Source organism: Lemur catta, chromosome 3 (genome assembly GCF_020740605.2).
Source record: "Lemur catta isolate mLemCat1 chromosome 3, mLemCat1.pri, whole genome shotgun sequence".
NCBI lineage: Eukaryota > Metazoa > Chordata > Mammalia > Primates > Lemuridae > Lemur > Lemur catta.
In genome coordinates, this window is record NC_059130.1 from 10,107,892 (window position 1) to 10,132,344 (window position 24,453).

Sequence of the window (24,453 nt, forward strand, 5' to 3'; positions counted from 1 at the left end):
CCGCGTGGGCGACAGCACCGGTGCCCCTGGGCTCTCCGCTGCGGAAGGAACGGCCCGCGGAACTCGGAGCGCCGCCGCCGGGGATCCCCGCCGAGGCGCCTCGCGAGAGCCCTCCAGCACCGGAAGTCGGAAGCCGGAAGCTGAGGCGCCTGACCCAGCCGCGTGTGATACCCTGGACGGTCCGGAGCGGAGGCCGACGGGAGAGCTGAGGGCAGTCTGGGGAAGGGACGCGCATTCCCTAGGTGGCGTCGAAAGGGCGTTGCGCGGTGGAAGGGTGTCCGGAATGTCCCTGCACAATCGCGGTGTCTGTGTGAAGTGACCGAAGGAAGGAGTCATTGCGACGAGCGGCAGTGGGGCGCGGAGAAGTGAGTCGCGCCAAAGCGCTCCCCCGACCCCAGCATGTAGTGAGTGACCTGGCTGCCACCTCTCCTCCCAGGGAAGACCAGCGCCTCGGGATCGGACCGTAACCCTGCGGCAGGGTCTGAGGACAAGAGTCCTCCCCGGAGCCTCTGCCCCCATCCCCGTCTCTCTCTCCCCTCCCTCGCCGCCCACTTCCTCCTAAAGCCGCAGTCTCATTTCTGCCACCACCACCTGCATTACTGAAATTCTTTGTCACGACATACAAAGGACACTTTAAAATTCTTGATTTGTTTAATCCAGGTCCCATTTATTAATAGATGGTGCCGACCAAGCCCTCCATCCTGAAACACCTTTTCCTTTGTCTTCTGAGACAGCACACGTTTCTGCCACGTCTTGACCTCCCCTGGCTCCTGCGTGCGCCTGAGATCGTCCGAAGCTGAGGCCCTGGAGAACTGCGGTAGATGGGGCTTGGGGGATTACGTAGAAAACCAGTGCTGTAATTTATTGCGTTGAAACTTTGTGTCCTTGATTTCTGGTCACATCCTTTGAAAACCAGCAGCACAGGATAATGGCAGGCCCAGACCAGTGTTTCTAAATGAATTATTGTTTCTTGTAAAATCCCAAGTCTTAGACTACAGAGTAAAATTCACTTATTTCTAAAATAACAGATATATTTTATAATGTTACTTATTTCATGTATATTTTTTTGTACCAGACATTTTGCTAAGTGCTAAAGATATAAAAATAGAGAATATTAAACCTGCTCTCATAAAAGGTTACCATCTAGTGTGCTCTAGGATTTTAAACAAATAAAATTCAACTTAAGCACTATAATAAAAATGTGACAAAATATAATAAAATATGTATTATTTAGTTGAATAAGCTTACAAACTAATAATAAAACAAAGCTATTAACATTTTAGAAAATACTATAAGTGCTAGGCATTTATAATTATAAAAGACTTTTCTTTAAAAGACAATTAACTGTCAAAAGCAAATATAACAATATATTGTGGTGCTAATATGTATAAATAAAATGTATGACAAGAATATTAAAAAGGATGGAAGGGGGGACATGGAATTATATAGTTAAAAGGTTTTTGCATTAAATGTGAAGTCATATACATTTTTAAAATACATGCTATACTTTTTTCTTATTTCTTTGCTCTATCTCTGTGACTGACGTATTTAATTGGAAAGAGTTATCTTCAATCTCTGAGATTCTTTCTTCTGTTTGATCTACCCTGTTCTTGAGACTTTCCACTGTGTTTTGTAGCTCCCTGAATAAATTCTTCATTTCTAGGAGTTCAGTTTGGTTTTTCTTCAATATTTCAATTTCCTTAGTGAATTTTTCTTCCAAATCCTGGATTTTTTTTGTGGTTTCTTTGTGTTGGTTATCCATTTTTTCTTGTATATTATTCAGCTTATTTATAATCCATAACTGAAATTCTTCCGGTAACATGTTGGTATTTTGAGTCTGGTTTGTGCCAATTGGAGGAGAGCTGGTATTTCTCTTTGGGGGTGAGGTTTCCATTTGGTTTTTTTGTGCTCCCCATATTTTTCTGCTGAGCCCTTCCCATCTGGCTCTATCGTTAGATCTTTTCTCACAGCTTTAGTCTGGCTAACAGCACGCCTTGTACTCTGTTCTTAGGCTGTGAAACAATCTAGATATGTTGCTTCCTTTGTCCAGAGGGGGAGACTGTTGTGTGTTGTTTAGAGTTTTTTCTATCTCAGTTGGGGGACTGCTTCTGATGGGTCCACCCTCAGAGGATTGGCTTGACCTAAGACCGGTTTGGCATGTTAAGTCACTGTGTTGTGGACTTTCAGTTAGCAGGCGGGATTCACACTATTTGCAAGCAGAAAGTCTCTCTCTCTCTTTTTTTTTCCCTGTCTTTTGGTTCTTCCTCTAGATGTGTGGTTTCTGTCTCTTTCCGCAGGAAAGACACTGGCTAGGAGGAGGAGGCGGTGCCCTCGCTCACTCAGTGCCCCAGCAGCTGCAGCTCCCACGTGCAAAGGTCTACCCTGTCCCAATGTCCCCAAGGTCCAGGCTCCACACTCTTGCATCTGGGGAAGCACTCAGTGTTCACACCCGGGAAGGGGACCTGGAGAGGGTCCATGGACCAGGGGATGGAGCCCCCTAGGGAGCCGCCTGGCACCCTATGGCTCTGCAGCAGCTAGGCCTTGGACCCCACAATGGCCGCTGCCCACCCGCAGATCACCGGCACTGAGGGGGAATGTTTGGGGTCCAGTAGGAACCAGAGCTGGGGGCCTGGAGACCTTAGGAGTATACAGTAGCTCCCCAGCTAGAGGGCCACTGAAAAGGAGAAAAGAAAAAGAAAGAAAGAGAAAAAAAATAAATAAATAAATAAATAAAATAAAAATACAAATAAAAACAAAACGAAAAAGAGAAACAAAACAAGAAAAAACAAACAAAAAACTAATAATAATAAAAAATAATAATAATATTTTAAAAAAAACAATATGAATAAAAAGAAAAAGAAAAAGAGAAAATAAGAAAAAAAAAAAAACCTGTTATTCCATGACCAAGAGTCTGAGCTCTTTCCCGCTGATGTCTCCTGTCCACAGAGTTCATATAAAGCCACAGCTCTTAGCATGGGGTCACGGACTATAAAAGGGAGCTGCGCGGGGACCTGCGCGGCCCCCTATGGATCCGCAGCGGCTACTCTGTGGGTCCCAAGATGGCAAGTCGCCAGCATCCGGGGAGAACGTTCAGAGCTTGGCAGGTGCCAGAGCCCATCACCTAAATGCCCATCGGGGAAGGACACCAATTGGATATCAGACTGAGACAGGGGGTGGGAGGAGGAGATGGGTGTATGCCTACATGATGAGTGCGTTGCGCATCGTCTGGGGAATGGTCATGCTTGAAAGTGCTGACTCGGGGAGGTGGGGGGCAGGAGGGGATGGAGGTATGACTACATGGTGAGCGCCAGGTGCACTGTCTGGAGAATGGACACGCTTGAGGCTCTGACTCAGGGGGATGGGCAGGACACGGACAATGTATATAACCTGAGCTTTTGTACCCCCATGAAGAGCTGAAATAAAAAAAAAAAGAAAGAAAGAAAAATACACATTATTCTGTTTGAACTTTAAATGCAAAGTCAATTGTTAGTTTTTGTCATTCTTAGCCACTCTCATATGCTACTATATGAACATATTGGCTATGATTGCCTTCTTGGTAAGAACAATAAAACTGAAAGCACCCATAAAAAGTACACATAAACTCAGAGCAGCCCATTGAAGGGTCTGAGAATCCTGTGCTTGCTTTGTGCTTGTTAGAGTATATAAACAAATAAAGTAAAAAAACTCTGGAAAAAAATAAAATAAAATAAAATAAAATACATGCTATAAACCCTAGAGCAACCATTAAAAAAACATGGAGTTGTAGCTAATAAACCAATAGAAGAGATAAGATGGAATATTAAAAAATACTGAATTAATCCAAAAGAGGAAAAAAAAGAAGAAATAGTTGGTATAAACAAAACAAATAAGATGTTAGACTTACAGCCAACCATGTATGTAACATTAAACATAATGTTCTAATATATGTAACCTAAACATTTTTACCCCTGTAATATGCTGAAATAAAAAATTAAAAAATAAAAATAATGTTCTAAACACCCAAATTAAAAGGCAAAGCAAGCAAGACTCAATTATATGTTTTCTATAAAAATGAAATATAAAGACACATAAAGGTTAAAAATAAAGAAATGAGAGGCCAGGCACGGTGGCTCACGCCTGTAATCCTAGCACTCTGGGAGGCCGATGCAGGTGGATCGCTTGAGCTCAGGAGTTCGAGACCAGCCTGAGCAAGAGCGAGACCCTGTCTCTACTAAAAATAGAAAGAAATGATTTGGACAGCTAAAAATCTATATAGAAAAAATTAGCCGGGCATGGTGGCGCATGCCTGTAGTCCCAGCTACTCGGGAGGCTGAGGCAGTAGGATTGCTTAAGCCCAGGAGTTTGAGGTTGCTGTGAGCTAGGCTGATGCCACGGCACTCACTCTAGCCCGGGCAACAGAGCAAGACTCTGTCTCAAAAAAAAAAAAGAAAGAAAATAAAGAAATGAAAAAAGAAACACTAATCATGAGTGGTTATATTAATTATCAGACAAGACTTCAAGACAAGAAAGACATAATGTCAGAAGGGTTTATTCATCAAGATGACATAACAATCACAATGTGTATGCACCTAATAACAAAGCTTTAAAATACATGAAGCAAAAACTGATAAACTGCAAAAAGAAATAGATAAATCCACAATTAGAGTCAGAGATGTCAATAACCTCCAAGCAATTGATAAAATAAGGAAACAAAAAGTCAGTAAAGGTGTAGAAGACTTCAATAAGACCAACTGATTGACATTTATAGAACACCACACCCAGCAACAGCAAAATACCCATTATTTTCAACTGCACATGTAAAAATCACAAGGAAAGACCATCTGCTAGGATATAAAACAAGTCAATAAATTTTAAATGACTGAACTCATACAGAGTATGTTCTCTGACCACAATGAAATTAAATTTGAAATCAATTATAAAAAGGTATTTGGAAATACCCAAACATGTACAAATTAAATAACAATCTTTTAAATAACACATCGATCAAAGAAGAAATAGCAGGGAAAATTAGAAAATATTTTGAATTGGATGATAATGAAAGCATATCAAAATATGTAGAATGCAGCTAATACAGTACCTGGAATTAACATTACAGCTTTAGATGGTTGTGTTAGAAAACAAGAAAGGTCTAAAATCCGTGATTTAAGGTCCCATCCTAAGAAACTAGAAAAAGAAAAGCCAATTAATTCTAAATAAGTAGAAAGAAATAAGGACTTGAAATCAATGAAATAGAAGACAACAGAGAAACAAAAACTATTTGCTTTGAAAAAATTAATACAATTGATTAATAAAATTAATAAAAAGTTGACCAATTGATTGGTCAACCTATAACTAGACCAATCAAGAAATAAGAAAAATGTAAATTATCAATATCAAGGTGACATCACTAAAAATTCTATACATGCTAAAATAATAAGGAAGCATACGAATACCTCCATGCCAATAAATTTGGTAACTTGGAATGGAGACATTTCTTGAAAAACATATTAACAAAACTGACACAAGAAGAAATGGTAAATCTGAATAGCCATGTACATAAAACCTAATGCTATCAATCATACTTAACAGTGAAAGACTAAATGTTTTCCCCACTAAGATTGGGAACAAGGCAAGAATGTCCTCACCCCTTCTATTCAATACTGTACTGGATATCTAGCCAGTGCAATAAGGCAAGAAAAAGTAAAAGGCATATATGTCGGCCAGGGGCAAGTCAAACTTTCTTTATTCTCAAATGACATGATCATGTGCTTAGAAAATCCTCAGGAATCTACAAAAAGGCTACTGAATTAATAAGTGAATTTGGCAAGGTTGCCAGGTACAATGTCAATTTAAAAAATCAATTATATTTCTATATACTAACAACAATTGGAAAACAAAATTTAATACCACTTACATTAGCATCAAAAGTGAAATAGTGATTAAAAAAATGTGCAAGACTCATGACACTAAAAAAGTGAAAACATTGTTGAAAGAAAACCTAAATAAATGGAAAAATAATCTTCATGGATTATAAGACTCAATATTGTTAAGATATCAATTCTCTCCAATTTGATCTAGAGATTCAATGCAATCCCAATCTAAAGAACAGCAGGCTTTTTTGTAAAAACTGATAAGCTGATTCTAAAATTTATATGGAAATGCAAAGGATGTCAAATAGCTAAAACAACTTTGGAAAAAGAAAAACTTTCAGTCCAGAAATAAACCTACATGTGTATGACTGATTGATTTTCAACAATGATGTTAATGTAATTAAACAAGGAAAGGATGGTCTTTTCAACAAATGGCAGTGGAACAACAAGGTATCCATAAAAAAAAACTTGAAACTTTGTGTCTTTAAAAGACACTGTTAAGAAAATGGAAAGGTAAGACAATTACTGAGAAAAAACGTGTGTGTATGTGTGTGTGTGTGTGTATATATATATACACATGTCCACCTCTAGGATTCTACCCTAGAGATATGAAAATACATCTCCAAAAAAGACCTATACACCAATGTTCATAGCATCTTTATTTATAATAGTCAAAAACTGGCAGCAACCCAAATGTTCTTCAACAAATAAGTAGATAAACAAATTGCATATATCCATTCAGTGGAATACTACTATGCAATAAAATACTGGCATTTATAATTATGTGAACTTTAGGAACTGATTATAAATTAATAAGAATCCTTATAATAAACCCTATTTTTAAAAGTGGGGGGGAATCTGACTAAAATAATTGGTGCGGTTTTGTTACTCAAATTTATGTTAGTTGTGCATTTATATTCATTTCAACTTTTAGAAAATTTAACAACTTAATCCCATCATTAATAGTTTATTAAGTACCCTATTCCAACCTAAGGAAACTAAATTCCTCGAATTTCACAGCAAATGAAATCATTCCATTTAACAAGACAGGAAAAGACTATATCAATTATTATTTTGAGTTTTAACACTCTTTACAGTGAGAGCATATTTTAATTAAATTTAATAACCTTGAGAAGTATGAGAAGATTCCAAATATTCAGGTAACTCAAAATATGTTATCTAAAATGGCAGAAATAGGCCGGGCGCGGTGGCTCACGCCTGTAATCCTAGCACTCTGGGAGGCCGAGGCAGGTGGATCGCTCAAGGTCAGGAGTTCGAGACCAGCCTGAGCAAGAGCGAGACCCCGTCTCTACTAAAAATAAAAAAAAGAAATTATCTGGCCAACTTAAACTATATATAGAAAAAATTAGCCGGGCATGGTGGCTCATGCCTGTAGTCCCAGCTACTCGGGAGGCTGAGGCAGTAGGATCGGTTAAGCCCAGGAGTTTGAGGTTGCTGTGAGCTAGGCTGATGCCACGGCACTCACTCTAGCCCGGGCAACAGAGCGAGACTCTGTCTCAAATAAATAAATAAATAAATAAATAAATAAATAAATAAATAAAATGGCAGAAATATCTGTGTCCTGAAAAATCTAAAAAGTGGGCTGATCAAATGTAGTTATGAGTTATTAGCTATTAATATATTATAAATTATATAATTTATAGTTGTATCTTATTAAATCACAATTTTAGAATAATTCTAATCTTTATAATGTAATTATATATAGACATCTTACAATATCTTTGGCCTATTCTCTCTTGACATAAATTGAAAAGATAGAGGCAAAAAAAGAGGGTGTGGATAAGAATATTTTGCATCCTTCATATATTTAAAATTTCAAATGGGAGTTTCAGTCAGCCTTTCTTTATTCTAATAAAACTGAGTTTAAAAGTACAGTATAAATGGCAGGAAAAAATATGAAGAATTCACTCAGTAATTTTCCTGCCTTTTTAAAAATACAGATTTAAGTACAGAGCTCTCAAATTTTTCTGAATTACTGTGTTCACATTGGTGACTTTCTTGTACTATTTGTAATATTAAAGAACAAGCTACAAATGTCTGTATCTACAAGTAAGAGTGCTCAGTAAAAGAGCAATAGGCCACCATTATTCTATACACAACACTAGTAGGAAACTGAGGTATTCTGATGCCACACAATTCTATTTAGTACTTTCTATTTTGTTCTGTTAGTTTAGAGAAAGAAAAGGACCTCACACTTCATTGTTTTGCTATTATTTGCAATTTGAAATGCATTGGTTTTCTTTTAATGCTTTCAAACATTTAAAATATACATATAAGGCACTGAAATGTTAGCTTTTTGAAATATCAAGTAGATAATTCTGAAAAGCTTCCAAATATTCCAACTCTCTAATATGAAATTATATTAGGTTAATTATATAAGTAGGTCACAATGGGCAATATAAATTTCATTTAATCCACTTAAATGCAAATAGCTGTGAATATTCCTTAAAATTTGGATAAATCTAAGTACATTTTATGAATATTAAAAATTTTATTAGGTGCAGTGGCTCACACCTGTAATCCCAGCAACTCAGGAGGCTGAGAAGGGAGGACTGCTTGAAGCAGGAGTTCAAGGTCAGCCTGGGTAACATAGCAACACCTTGTCTCTAAAAATAATTTTAAAATTAACCAGGTGCTGTCATACATGCCTTTAGCCTTTAGTTGCAGCTACTCAGGAGGCCCAGGCAAGAGGATTGCATGAGCCCAGAAGTTCAAGGTTACAGTGAGCTATGATTGTGCCACTAGACTCTAGCCTGGGTGAGCAAGATCTCATCTCTAAATTTAAAAATAAAATTTTTAATTCATCAAGAAATTAGTAAACTACAATTCTGGCTTATATAAAATTAAAACTTGATATTTAAGTCTAATTTGCATGTTTACCTTTTTGGAAAATGGATATAACATCTTTTCACACAGATCTTTTGCAATTTAAGGAAAAAGCCAAGACATTTGCATGCTTATAAACAAAGTGTACAGATAATGCTCAATATTTCATTTCTAAAATATTCCCAAGAATGGTTTTATTGACTCATAAGCCACACAGTTTATGCATACTGAAGGAAGCAACTTTAAAAAATTTGGAGTCATGCCTCTGAAAAATCCTGTCACTCCGGTCCTTTTATAAATTTGAGAAAAGAAGCTGATCATATTTAGCTGTGGAACTCCTATTACGGCTAGAAAATGAAAGGAAGGGGAAAAGTCAAATTAATTTGATATTTTAGCCTTCTTTCAAATACTAAGGTAAAACATATGCTAAAACAGATAATAAAATTAAATTAAATTATTTCAAAGGAGCCCCAAGGGCACATCTCTGGTTCATCATAGCATATAATCAGGCACTCTAATGGAAATATTTCATGCTCATCACTATTTGATTTTCTTTCCTTTTAGAAACAAAGTTTGTCCACTAGTGGTGAAATTTACTTATTATTATTGTAGATTTATAATTTTAAAAACTCTCTAGATATATAGAGTTACCTTTATTCAATATCTCATGTCTTAAGACCATCTCAAACTTGGAAACAAACAAAAATATGTTTCTCATTCAATATTTCCTTTCTCAGGGGATGGCTCCACCATTATCCTAGCTTTTGAAACTGAAAAACTGGAAAGCATCCATGACGTTTCCCTCTCCCTCATCTTACACATCCAAGCCATGACCTATCAATTTTACTCTCTAAGTGTCTCTCAAATCCATCCACTTCTCTCCATGCCACCCAAACCACCTTCATCTCTTGCCTAGACTGTTAGAACAGGCTTTTACCCATTCTTTCCATTTTTTCCCCATACTATGACCAGGGTGAACCTTTAATAATGCAGATCTGATTATGTAACTCTCCTGCTTCAGTCATTTCCCACTGTGAGTACAGACAGTGGTCTGGCCTCTGTTTCCTACTCCTACCTCCCCTGCACCACCCCTTGCTTTCTGCACTCCAGCCACTCAGGCCACTTTTCAGTTTCTCAGGTATATCAGGCTGCTTCCCTCTTCAGGCTAATTGCACATGACCTTCCCTTTGCATGAGAGTCACTGCCTGCTCTTTGCCTATTTAACTCCCCTCAGCCCTCAGCTCTCAGTTCAAGAACACTTCTCTAGGAAAGTCTTTCCAGAACTCCCTCAGATGCCCCCATTACAGCCCTTAGAGGATTCTTTCTGCTTTTTCTTTGTACCTCTAATCACAGTTTATAACTATATACTTGTATAAATGTTTAATTAATATCTATCTTCCATACAAGACTATCAATTTCATGACAGGGACCAGTTTCCTTTTGCTCACCCAAACCCCATATATCTAGCACATTGCACAATACCTGGCAACATTAAATTCTCATACTCTTTAGCTAGCATTTTTCTCTCTAATTCTTATATTAGGTTCTCAAAAATGATGTATTAAAGCTAAATTGAGTAAAAATCAGTAGAGAACTGAAAAGTATGACTTTCACTATTTTAGTCTAAACATTCCATCCCTCCTCCCACCCACCCCCAAAATTAAATAATTCCTCTAAAATCTAGAAAAGGTGCTTTGAAAATTTAGAAAATTCTTACTTGCCAAGGAATTTCTTAGAGAATGTTCTACTACTATTCGCACTTCTTTTGCATTTTTTTAATCAGAAACTAACATCCCCTCCAATTTCTATAATTTTATAATGGAATATGGAACATGCTTACTTTTTTTCTAATGTTGAACCTACTTGCCCCATTGACTTCCCCCAACTTACTGTGAAAATTGTAAACTCCGGAAAGAATAGCACAATGAACATTTGTACACTCACCACCTAGATTAAAAATGTAACATTTTGCCATACTTATGTTTTGTCTTCCTCTCTCCTATCTATACATATATAAACGTGTGTGTGTGCATGTGTGTCTGAGCCATTTTGAAAGTAAGTCACAGACATGACACTTCACCCTTAAATACTCAGACATCTCCTAAAAACAAGAACATTAGCCTACATAACCATAATACCATAATTACACCTTAGAAAAATAAAAATAATTCTCTATTACTTAGGAGGCTGAGGTGGGAGGATTACTTGAGCCCTAGAGTTTGAGTTTAGCCTGGCAACACAGTGAGACTCTGTTTCATAAAAAAGAAAACAAAAGAAAAGAAAAGATCTCTATACCATAGATAACCATTCCATATTCAGATTTTCCCAATTGTCCCCAAAATGCCATTTATAGATTTTTTTTCAAGTTGATATCCTAACAAAATTCACCCATGGTACTTGATTGTGATGTTTCTTTATTCTCTAAATCAAGACTAGTACCAGTCCACCACCACCAGCACAACCACAATTTTTTCTATGACAATGACTTTTTGAAGAGTCCAGGCCAATTGTCTTATAGAATATCCCACATTCTGGATTTGTCTGATTGTTGTTTAATAGTATCATTTAACTTGTTCCTCCATCCCCTATATTTCCTATATATAGGTGTAAATGCATGGTCAGATGTCAATAAAACATTTTTGGCAAAAATACTTCATAGGAGATGCCATGTAATCCATATTACACTACATCAGGAAGCACATAAAGGTCAGGTTGGTTTTTTTTTAACTGTTATCAATGCTAAGTCTCTCCATTATAAAGGTATTTTTTTCCTCTTTGCAATCAGCAAGAAATCTGATGGATAATACCTTGGCACCATGTGAACGAACATATTATACTATGCCCTAACTCTCTTTAACTTAATGGTTTTAATACCCACTGGTGATCCTAACACTCAGATATTGATTTTGAACTATCACTGCTCACCGAAAGAAAAAACAGTTGACTACAGGTTAGAGGGCAGGGAAAGTACAAGTGATCATAAGACATCTTTTTCCAGAAAACACAGAAAAGTTCAGAAATTAATGTTGACATGTTGAAAGAACAAAGGATAATTTTCAGTTTGGGTTATGACAGAGTAGTTTGCGTTAGACAAACCCTCAAAATAAAAATAACTGTTAAAAGGTGAACAAGAGCGTGATGATTCACACCTTTAATCTCAGCAACTCAAGAGGCTGAGCTGGGAGAATACCTTGAGCTCAGGAGTTCAAGACCAGCCTGGGCAACCTAAGGAGACTTTGTCTCTTAAAAAAAAAGTGAATAAAATACATAAAGTGACTGTTTAAAGTTATGAGAGAGCAAACAATGCAAGCAAGACTAGGAGAAAGAAGAAAAGTACTATGAGGTAAGCAATGCCTTCACCCTGGTTTTTCCTTAGGCACTTGACAATTTTCAGCAGGGAAGAATAGGGCCCAAGTTATTGGCCAGAGAGTATTTCAAAGAGAAAACAGAAGTGTTATTGAGCTGAAGAGACATAAGTTGGAGCTCAAGAATGCCAAAGTGCCTGAGACATGAAGAGCAAAATTCGGAATTGGAGTTACTACTAGTGAAGCGAGCCCAAAAATCTCTGTGCTGAGGCACTGCCAAATCTAAAGGGCCACAAGATAAGAACCCAAGAAGCCCAGCAGAGAAAAAGCAGCCAAAAGGCTAAACACATAAGGGGAGATTTTAACAGTGTTACAGTTCTGGGTAGACAGAGGTTGTAGTTCAAGTTCAATAAGGTGCAGGGGCCTTGGTAATCACTCTAGGCTTTCAGGGAATACCCAATAAGGGTTGCTATCTAGGAGTAAGAACCACAGAGAAAGGGTAAAGCTGAAATACATCATCCCCAACAAAGTCTAAAACATACATCACCCAGAGTATACAACTTTTCACAAAAATGTCCATCATTCAAGCAAATATAATGAAGCATGCTAAAAAAACAGAATGAAAACACTCAAAACTTACAGAGAAAAATAGACAATAAAAACAAAACAGGCCACAGGCAATTCATATATTAAATTTTTAAATAATTGTGAGTAATATTTTCAAGATATTAGAGAGAAAGATAGAGACTTTCACAAGAAACCTGAAATCTACTTTAAAAAAAATTAAATGGAAAGTCTAAAATTTAAAAATACTAAAATTAAGTCTTCAATGTATGAATTTAATGGCAGATTAGATAAAACAAAACAGGATTAGTGAACTCTGGAAGATATGTCCAGTCAGAAAAAACATCCGAACTAAAACACAGAGAGAGAAGAAAAGAATAGAAGACACAGAAAAGAGCACAAAGATATATGGGACATGTGGAAAAGATGTAGTATGCATGTATGTAACTGGAAAACCATAAGGAGAAAAGAGAGAGAGTATGATGGAGCAATATTTGAGGAAATTTTGGCTGGAAATTTTCCCAAAATTGACAAAAGCCATCAAATCACAGATTTTAAAACCATAAGAAGGGTAAACAGAAAGCCAACTACATTTTAGGCACATCGTAGTCAAACTCCTGAAAACCTGAGATAAAGTGAAAATCTTAAAATCATTTAAAGAAAAATGAAAGAAAAAGTACCTTAAAAGAGCATCAATATAACCAATGGCAAATTTCTCAACAAAAACAATGGAATCCAGAAGACATTGGAATAATGCCTTCAATGTGCCATAAAAAGAGACAAACAAAAGCTAAGAGAATCTGTTTAGCAGATATCCACTAGAAGAAATACTAAAGGGACATCTTTAAGTAGAATAATGATCCCAGGTGGAAGCGAAGAAATTCAGGAAGGAAAACAGACAAACAAAAAGAGAAGAAAATATAAATTAATATTTATTTTTAAAATAATAATGTCTTATGAGGTTTAAAATACATTCTAAAGTAAAATATATGGCAACAGTCACACAAAAGGGGGCAGTGTAAATTAAGTTTAAAAATTACCAATAAAAAATACTAATGTAAGGTCAGCTGTAATTAACAAGCATTCCTATTGTAATCTCAAGGGTAACCATCAAAAAAGAAAAGAATATACAACCAACAAGCTAATAGAGGAGAAATAATGAACATACCTGATTAATTCAAAAGGAAGCCAAAAAAAGAAAGGAAGGAAAAAGGACATATCTATAATCAATAGAAAATAAGTAGCAAGATAATACGTGGTGTCTACTTAAACCCAACTATTACGATAATTTAAAATATAAATGTCCTGAACACTAAGATTTTTTAAAATCACACTGGATTTTTTTAAAAGATCTAACTATGTGCTTTTCAAAATGGACACACTAATTACAAGGACAGAGAAAAGCTGAAAGCAACAGGATTTTAAAAACTATACCAAGCAAGCACTAACCAAAAGAAAGCTATTGTAACTACATTACTATCAGACAAAGTAGACTTTTAAAGGCAAAAAATATTACTAGCAATAAAGACATTTTGTAGTAGTAAAAGGGTCAATCCTAAATTTGTATACACATAATAACACAGCTTCAAAATATATAAAGCTAAAGTTGACAAAATTAAAGGAGGAATAGAGAAATTCACAATCATGGTTAGAGATTTAAAAGTACCACTTTCAGTAACCAATAGGAAAAACATATAAAAAAAATAGTAAGGATATAAAACAATTGAATAACCACATTTAACCAACTGATCTTACAGAACACATATGTAGAACCCTGAATACAACTCCAAAATCCACTTTCTTTTCAAGTATACAATGAATATTTACCAAAATAGACCATATTGTAGGCCAATAAAATAAGTCTCAATAAATTTCAAAGAATTGAAATCATACAGAGCACATTTTCTGACCACAGTACAATTACAATAGAAGTTCAAAGTCAGAAAGATAATTGGCAATCCTCAAATGTTTATAAATTTTAAAATATATTTCAGAAAAATCCAATGGATCAAAAAGAAATCACAGTGGAAACTAGACAATATTTTGAAATGAATAATAATGAAAATATTATATATCAAAATTTATGGAGTACAGGTAAAGCAGTACTTAGAGGGAAATTCAAAACTTTAAATTCATATACTAGAAAAGAAAAAAAGGTGGAAAATTATCATTACATATATATAATATACATAGTTACATATATTATATGCATAACTATCATTATTCATAGAAGGCATGATTGTATACACATAATATCCAAAAAAACATATAAACTATTACAATTAATATATATGTTTAGCAAAATTGCTGGATACAAGATCAATGTTCTAGAACCAACTGTACTTCTAAAAGCTGGCAAAAATAACTTAGAAAACAAATTTTGTGTAAAATCCCATTTATTCAAATACCCAAAACATCAAATACCTAGAAATACACCTAACAAAAGATTTACTCCACCTCTACACTGAAAATTATAAAACATTAGGTATTAAGTAAGACCTAAGAAAATGGAGGGAAATATCATGTTCATGGATTTTTAAGATGTAAACATTCCAAGTTGATCTATAGATTCAAACCAATTTCAAAAGCTCAGAGGATAGTTTTTGAGGGAATTGACAAGATCATTTTAAAATTTATATAAAAATGTAAAGAACCAAGAATTGCCAAGATAATTTTAAAGAATAACACTGGAGAACTTATAATATCTGATATGAAGACTTCTTATAAAGCTACAGTAATTAAAACAGTTGACTACTGATAGGATTAACAAATAGTCCAATTAAACGGAGTGTAGCATTCCAGGCCCATGCGCATAGACTAACCTGGTCTACCACATTCAGTGGGAAAGAATGGGTATTTTCAATGAATTGTGCTGGGTCAATGAATATCTACATGGAAAAAAAATTAATTTTGACCCTGACCTCAAACAATAAATACACACAAAATATCATAAATGGGTTGCAGGTCAAAATATGAAAAGATAAGACAATAAATTTTCTATAAGAAAACTGAAAAATTTTGTCATCTTGGAGTAGGCAGTTTTTTAAACAGGAGACCAAAAGAAAAGATTGCTAATTTGGACTTTGTTAAAATTAAGAACATCTGTTCATCAAAAGATACCATTAAAAGAGTGAAAACACAGGCCAGAGACTTTGACAAGATGTTTGCAATATATAAATTTGAAAAAGAACTCTTACCTAGACTATATGAAGAACTTCTACAAATCAGAAAGAAAAAAAAAGGCAATCTAATTTTTTTTAATGGGCAAAATATTTGGTCAGGCACTTTAAGCAAAGGATATCAAAATGTCAAATAAGCATATAAAATGTTGCTAAATTTTATTAGTCATCAAAAGATGCAAATGACAGCCACAATGAGACTTTATTGCACATTCATCAGAATATCTAAGTTAAAAGAGTGGCCTCTTGCCCGAAATCTCATCACTCTGGGAGACCAAGGTGGAAGGATCACATGAGGCAAGGAGTTCCAGACAAACCTGGGCAACATAGTAAGACCCCTATCTCTACAAAAAAAAAAATGGGAAAAATTAGCTAGGCATGGTGGCACACACCTGTAGTCCCAGCTACTCAGGAGGCTGAGGCAGGGGGATTGCTTGACTCCAGGAGTTTGATGCTGCAGTGGGCTATGACAGCACCACTGCACCCCAGCCTGGGCAACAGAGCAAGACCCTGTCTCTAAAAAATAATAATAATAATTAATTGATTAATTAATTAATTAAAAGACTTACAACAAGCGTTGGCAAAGATGTAGAGCAGCTGGAAATCTTTCACATTACTGGTACAGTGTAAAGCAACACAAACACTTTGGAAAGCCAATTTGGCAAATGCCTACTAAAGCTGAATATGCATTTATCCTGTGACTCAACAATTCTTCTCCTGGTATATACCTGAAGGAAATGAGTGTTTTCCAAAACACAAGTACATAAATGTTCATAGCAGCTTTATTCATAATGACCCTGAATTGGAAACAACCCAGGTGTCCATCAACAGTACAATGGACAAATAAAATGTGGTATTCACATAATGAAATACTATACAGCAAAGAAAAATGCTATATGCATCAACGTAGATGATTCTCCTAGTACATAGTTTTCAAGAACAGGCAAACTAATCAATGAAGATAAAAGTCAGAATAATAATTACCTTGGGGTGGAGGTGATTATTGACTGAGGGGGCATAAAGGAGCATTCTGGAATGCTGGAAGTATGCTAGGTATTGATCTAGTTGGTAATTACATGGATGGGATGCATGCAATTGTAAAATCTCTACAATCAACTACCCTGGAGTGAAATATAGAATTTTCTTTTTCTGAATTCAATAAATAATTTTTTTTTTTGAGGCAGAGTCTCATTCTGTTGCCCAGAATAGAGTGCAGTAGCATGATTATAGCTCACTGCAACCTCACACATCTGGGCTCAAGCAAGCCTCCTGACTCAGCCTCCCACCTCAGCCTCCCAAGTAGCTGGGACTATAGGTACATGCCACCTAGCCTGGCTAATTTTTCTATTTTTTGGAGAGACAGGGTTTCACTGTTGCTGAGGCTGGTCTCAAACTCCTGAGCTCAAGCAATCCTCCTGCCTCAGCCTCCCAGAGTGCTAGGATTACAGGCGTGAGCCACCACACCCAGTCTAAATTCAATAAATAATTTTTCCTAATAATCAGCAAGTATTTCATTGAGCTCTTTTTAAGTGAAATAGATTCATTACATCTTATGTCACAAAAAACTTTTAAAGTCATTTAGATGGATGTCTAAATTCTGAATCCTTTATTATCACAATCTTACGAATTTTAGTTTAAGAATAGACTGCATTCCTCCAATGTGGAGGTATTCATAATCGCCCAACACAGTATATTCCATCTTTATGTGGTTATAAGGTTCAGGTTTGGTTTTTAAAACTCAATATGAAATAAGTAGCATCATTACTGCTCATATGAGAAGGATTTCCTGTTTGTTTTTTTTTAAAAAAAAGCCAGTATTGAATGATGGAAGTGAGGAGGATTCTAAGACACTCTTCAGAGCAGAAGTAAAAAAGAAATCCATAAACTACATAGAACTTTTTACACTGGCATTCTTCTCACAAAAACTCACCTTGGACCTGCATACGAGTTCTCACTAAGAACAGGGGGTAGCTGATAAGCTGCCCACAAAAGTTAGATAAGGCACTACATCCCAGCAAAGTCACCAACTCAGGGTCTTCTGCAAAGGTGTTTAGCCAATAAGTCTTCAAAAGCTGACAAAGAACAAAGTATGAATACACTTTAACAATTACTACAAGATGAACCAAAATAATAATAATCTTTTCTCACCATAGGCATACACTGCTAACATCTGTGTTACATTATATCGAAGAGCATAAAATACAGAATGCAGCAATCCAGTACAAAGAAGAACCATAGGACATACACGTACAAACTGCCAATTTTTACTGTAATTTAATGCAGTTAAAGTTAATAAAGCCCTCAATATTTCAAGGACTCAAATTATCTAAGTATTGCCTCTTTCTCTAAGCACCAACCTAGAGATTAGATTTATCCAGAAGTGTTCTCTATGTACAAACAACAAGAAATCAGAGAACTTTAGTGATGGAAACTGACTACTCACCCTGGACTATAAGAGCCCCAATCGCCTAACCAAGATAGGGAAGCCAATGAAAAGGGAATGAAATTCTAACACATGATACAAAATGGATGAACTTTGAAAACATGCTGAATTAAAGAATCCAGTCACAAAAGACCACATATGGTAAGACTCCATTTATATAAAGTGTCCTAGTTGGAATAATCTAGTGAGAGAGAAAGTAGACTAGTAGTTGCCAGGGACTAGGGTGAGATGGGAATGGAGAGTGATTGCTAATGGGTACACGGTTTCTTTTTGGAGTGATGAAAATGTTCTCAAATTATATAGTAGTGATGGTTGCATAACCCTGTGAATATACTAAAAACTACTGAACTGTATACTTTAAAATGGAGAATTACATTGTATATGATTTATATCTTAATAAAGCTGTTATTTTAAAATACTTCCCAGATATGGTACGCCTCTGCTTAAAACCCTCCAATGGTTTCCCATTTTACCTAGAGTAAAAATTAAAGTCCTTTCTATGACCTACAAGGCCCTGCTAAATCTGGTCTCCCACTTGCTCTCTGACCTCATCCCCTAACCTGTTCTGGCTTCACTCCATGTCAGCTGCACAGGCATCACCCTCCCTAACTGTTCTCCCTGTAGATGTATGCATGGCTCACCCCCACTTCCCTCAGTCTTCACTCAAAATTCACCCTCTCAGGAATATCTTCCCAGGCCATCCCCCTCTAAAATTTCAATGCCTAACAATATGTACTGTCCTTCCTTACTTCTTCTCCATACCCTTTGTCACCTATATAACATAAGTTTCAATTGTTTATTGTCTGTCCCCCAATAAAAGAACATGAGCACCCCAAGGACAGGAATTTCTGTCTCTTGTGTTTGGTGCGCCTAGTACAGAACGTGATACATGCCACTCAATAATTCCCTGTTGAATCAATAATTCTCATTTTAAAGGTGAGAGAATTCAGGCACAGAGAGGTTAAGCAAAGCTCGGAGCCAGAATGTGAATTCCAGCAGTCTGAGCCCATGATCCTAATCATTATCCTAACCACTGCTAAGAAGTCTGGTGGGGCAGGAGGTACTCAGGATCACCAAAAGGGAGGGAGTTGGGTGAGGAAGGCCGTGCTCAATGGTCTGTCAGAATCAGTTATCAGTTCCAGAGAATGACCAAAGTGAAACTGGACACTACTAATGTAGAAAATAGGTCATTATTTTACATTCCTCTCCCACTCCAAAAAAAACTTACATTCTTCTCTTACTTTTGTTTTTTTTTTTTGAGAATTAAGTGCCTATTGATTTAGAGTAGATAATTATTACCAGAAATTATTCACAAGGAAACCCAGAGCAAAAGTAACATGAGCCAAATCAGACTTCTGATGCTAGAAAATATGGAGAGCAAAACAATGTCATTCAATCTCCTTGGTGGTCTAGAGATCAGAAGAGAAGTTAAACCACAGATCTGTGAGGGTCTGGTATGCCAGCTGTGCTGAAAGCCAGCCACAGAGTCACCAAGGGGGTTGTGTGCAGGGAGAGAAGAGAGGAGACTGAGGCCAACACTTTTAGGAAACCATTACAGCATATATTCCTAAAGAAGAGGAACCATCAAAATAGGCTCTGGAAAACATCTTTTCTATTAACTCTGCCTTAAATGTATGATTTGATAAAAAGTTTAAAAATTGTATTATATTTTCAGGTGTAATAAACCTGTTGTAAGTCCATGATGGAAACAAACTCACCTCATTAGCAGTAATATCTATGCCTGCGTATGGTATGACAGCCAAAAGACTAGGAATAAGGCCTCTGTAAAAGCCTCTACCCTTTTCCAGCTTCCAAATCTTCCTGGCACAATCCAACAACCCAGAGTACTGTCCAGTTTTACCTACAGCCAAATTAGTTTTTAAAACCTAAATGTGAAAGAAAGTAATGTTATAAGGTCATTTAACAGTTATGCAATTCAGAGGATTGTGGGCTAAATTTAATTTAAATTGTGGGCTACAGAGCTCATCTATTATTAAAGAAGTAAAAAGAGAAAGCAATCTTAGGTTAAACTGTATTGTCAATGACAGTATATCTAGATATTTTCCTACTATTCCCTGGGACATTTTAGTCTTCCATAGAAGTATTTTATAAATACAGTGCTTAAATTCTTTTGCCAAATTTCTGAACTTAACTTTATAAGATCGAGTATCTCATTCAGCACCATCTTCTTTTTGTCCAAATTACAAGAGTATAGCCACAGCTATTGTACTATGACTCAGATAAGGAACCATAAAAAAAGAGAGGCTCTTACAACCCCCCTCCCCAACCTTAGACCCTAATAAACTCATAATAGGATTTCACACACATCTGCACACATATATACACTTGTATCTTGTGAATAGCTACAGATAAAAGTTATTTCTTATACTTGTCATGTAAGTCAATAAACATTTTGTTTGATCAAGATTTCCACAACTGATCTTTTGATCTTCCTTCTTCAACCTGCTCTACCTGCAGCCTTCCCCATCTTAATTGAGTGTATCTCCATCCTCTCAGCTGCCCAAGATGAAAAACTTGAAGTTACCCTGTCTCCTCTTTCTTTTACGCCTGACGTCTAATCCGTCAGGGAATCCTATTGGTTCTACCTTCAAAATACATCCAGAATCTCACCAACTTCACTGTTAACACCATGGTTTGAACTGCTACATTCTTTCTACTGGATCAGTTCCACTTCTTCCTAACTTTCTCCCTTGCCAACTACAATCTATTCTCAATACAACAGCCAGAGTGATCCTTTTATAAAGAGAGTTAGGTCATCTAGTCCAACACTGGCTCCCCATATCACCAGAGTAAGAGGCAAAGTTTACTTGGATCTATCTGATCTGCCTTCTCCATTACTCTAATCTCACCTCTACAGCTGCACCCTCCTCCACCATGCACTTTGCTCCGGACACTCCCTTTACTCTTCCTGGAAGCAGCCAGACACTGTCCCACCTGAGAGCCTCTGCACTGTTTCCTCTGCCTGGAATGCTCGCACCCCCAGGTACCCCTCTGGCTGTTCCCTCAAGTCTTTGCTCAAAAGCCACTCTCTGAGAGAGCTTGCCCCAACCTCTCTGAAATTGCTATTCCCACCCCCAATACTTCTTCTGCTTCCCCTTCCACTCTTCTAATTTTTTTTCCCATAGCACTTATCACCTTAAAAAGTATTTTTCACTTTCTAAATATTATTTACTTATTCACAACATTTATTGTTTATTGTCTATCTCCACTGCTAGAACATAAGTCTCTCAAGTGCTTAAAAGAGTGCCTGGCAAGTAATAGGCACTCAATAGATGAATAAATCAATCAAAGTACCATAAATTTTTAAGAGGATAAAGATTCCTTGATTTCAAAAGTTTAAAAAGTCCAGTCTAGGGTCCTTACAATCAAAATGACTTTCTTCTTTTAAGGACAAAGTAATAATTCTCTTTGGTGGTGGTGGTGTTATTTTTAAAGGTAGAGATACACATAAAAAAGCAAAAGTGAAAGCCCTAACCCCCCCATACCGAGCTAGGTAAAGAAAGACCAAAAAGAAAAGACTGAGTAACTATTCCAGATTAAAAGATATTAAGGAGACCTGACACATGATCCTGAATTGGATCCCAGACAAGTTTTTTTTAAATTACAACATTACTAGGACAATTAAAAATTAATGACCTTTGAATAAGGACTGTGGATTGGATAATAGCATTGTATCATTGTTAAACTTCCTGATTTTGATAATAAATAAAAGAAAGCTCTTCTTAGGAAATCCACACTACAATATTTAGAGGTAAAAGGGCACAATGATTTTCAACTTCCTCTCTCTCTTTCCCTATGCCATACACACACACACACACACACACACACAAGTACACACTCACACCTGCACACGTATGTGAAGAGAAAGAGAGAATGTGTGGGTGCATGCACGTGTGTGTGAGTAAATGCAGCAAAATGTAAATTGGGAATCTGTGTAAAGGCTATCCAGGATTTCCTTGAATTATTCTATAAGTTTAGTTTGAAATTATTATCAGAACAAAAATGTATCTCACCTCCTCAAAAAAGAGAAGCAAAAACCCCACACCCCACAGTGATTGGTTTCCTTACACATTTTTCTTTTAGACTTGCCTTGACCAAACTACAACTTCTCTACTAATCCTGGGCAAGTACAAAAGCTGATACAACATATGTAACAGGAATCTAGAACCCCTGGGGAGATGACAGAATAAAATTGAAAGGCAAAGAGGCATAGACAGGAGTCAGAAAGGAAAACATACAGAAAATCCTGCTGATGATAAAGTTCAGTATGAGAGAAAAGAGCTATAGCTCTTTACCAAGTAAGCAGTCCTCAATTTTATACTTTTTCGCTAAGAGATGCTATGATACAAATGTATATGAAAGAATCTCCTCATTTCCTACTAAATTCATTGTCTCCTTACTGTGCAAATGTGAAGCTACATAATCTAAAGGAAGCACTATTTATCCTAGGTTATATATAAATCCTGTGACACAAATACACAGGCCAGTTTAGACCTTAGGGGAAAATAACCTTACAATTAAAACGCCAAATGCAAAATCTATATTGTTTTTAAAAGTTGGATGTTTCATCCTTGTGATTACAAAGGAGTAAAAAAGAATCAACATTATAGAAAAAAGTATTCAAACCATATTTAAATTACTTATAGTTGTTCTGACTCATACCTCCAAAATTAATCACTTTCATGTTTAATCCAGGTCACGGTGCATTCATTAATTTGGAAGTTAGGAAAAATAAAGTTAAAAATTAACAGATTAAACTAGAGAATATTTTAAAATAAGTACAATTAAAATCTTGAGAGGAATTCAAGAATATACTGCATCTAGACACATTGGAAAAAAACTTTTTATTTAAAAAAAACTAGACACATTGGAAATTAAATTTTTATCATTGTAAAAAATTTCAACAAAATAGACTGAAGAGCATCATGGAAACAGATAAGGAGTAAATTTATGACAGGCATATCAAGTTAATGAACTCTCCCAAGAACATAATACAGAAAGAGAAAGTATAAGAAAAAGACTCATGGATTTTTGGATACTATTATAAGGAATTCCAATATCCATCAAATAAGAGTTCCAGAAGAAGAATACAGAAAGTTCAACAAGAAAAATATAATCCAAAATTTAATAGCAGAATTGTCCAGGGCTTAAAAAATGCAAGCATTTTCACTGAAAATACCCAAAATTAATTGAGTAAGATGAGGAAAAAAGGTCCAAATCTAGACATTCATGGTGAAATTTCAGAAAAACAAGGATTAAAAGAAAATCTTTAGAGCTTCCAGATTATTATAATTAATGAGAGTAATGTAGAGTGGTTGGATACAAGTTAAACATAAAAATTCAAGAGTTTTCATACATACCAGCAATAAATATGAAGAAAACATAATGGAATACATTAACAGGATCAAATATCACAAGTATCTAGTAATATAAAAGCCTCACAATGTGCAAGACCTATATGAAAAAATTATAAAACTTTATCAAAAATTATAACAGAAGCTCTAAATAGAGACAGACATATCTCCTTCCGGGACAAAAAGATTCAATATTGTAATTGTTATTTCTTCTCAAAATTTATTCAGTACAACTAGAGGCAAAAATCCCAATTGAATGTTTCGTGTATTTTTTTGTTAAAGAAACTTGGCAAACCATTCTAAAGTTCATATTGAAGGAAAATGCAAAAAAAAAAAAAACAAAAAACCATCAACAGAAACACCAGCTTTGATGTCACAGCTCTGGTTGACACTGCCCTGGCAGCAGATTTTCCCTGCTCTGTATGTACTACTTAGAAGAGGACTGTAGCCCATTTGAAAAGAAAGTTGGCCAGAATTTTCATTAAAGATAGCAATTAAATCATAATTTGATCATAATTTGTTCAACAGTACTTACCTCCAAAGGGTAAATTAAAAACTGTGAAGTCGCACCAGCCAAACCACCAGAAGCAAATTTCTCAAGAGTTCCTACTTTGCTTTCTTCTTCAGCAAGAAACCTCTTAAACTGGGAAAATAAGAGGTCAAAGTTATGTCAGCACTTAAACTCCTCAGAGGGCTTACAACTTACTTAATATCAGTGAATACCTGGTCATTTAATTCATAGTCAAAAACTATGATGCACATTACCCAGTACCTAAATAAAGTCATGCATATTAGATAACAGACCCCAACCCTAACAGTAGAGACTTCATTTTGTACCTCTTTTTGCCTAGAATAAGACCTGGCATACAGCAGACATCTAATACGTGTTGA

At 36.0% G+C, this 24,453-nt stretch overlaps 1 protein-coding gene across 1 annotated transcript in view; it reads right to left on the reverse strand.

Annotated features, from left to right (window-relative positions):
• Positions 1-332: 332 nt before the first annotated feature.
• LOC123634575 (calcium-binding mitochondrial carrier protein SCaMC-1-like) overlaps positions 333-24,453 on the reverse strand; it is a 47,983-nt gene continuing 23,862 nt past the window's right edge. Inside the window, exons 7-11 of the mRNA XM_045546305.1 lie at positions 24,098-24,205; positions 19,906-20,073; positions 17,675-17,816; positions 8,960-9,043; positions 333-469 (exon numbers count right to left, since the gene is read on the reverse strand). Of these exons, the coding sequence (XP_045402261.1) occupies positions 333-469; positions 8,960-9,043; positions 17,675-17,816; positions 19,906-20,073; positions 24,098-24,205 (639 nt within the window). The remainder of the gene's footprint in view (positions 470-8,959; positions 9,044-17,674; positions 17,817-19,905; positions 20,074-24,097; positions 24,206-24,453) is intronic.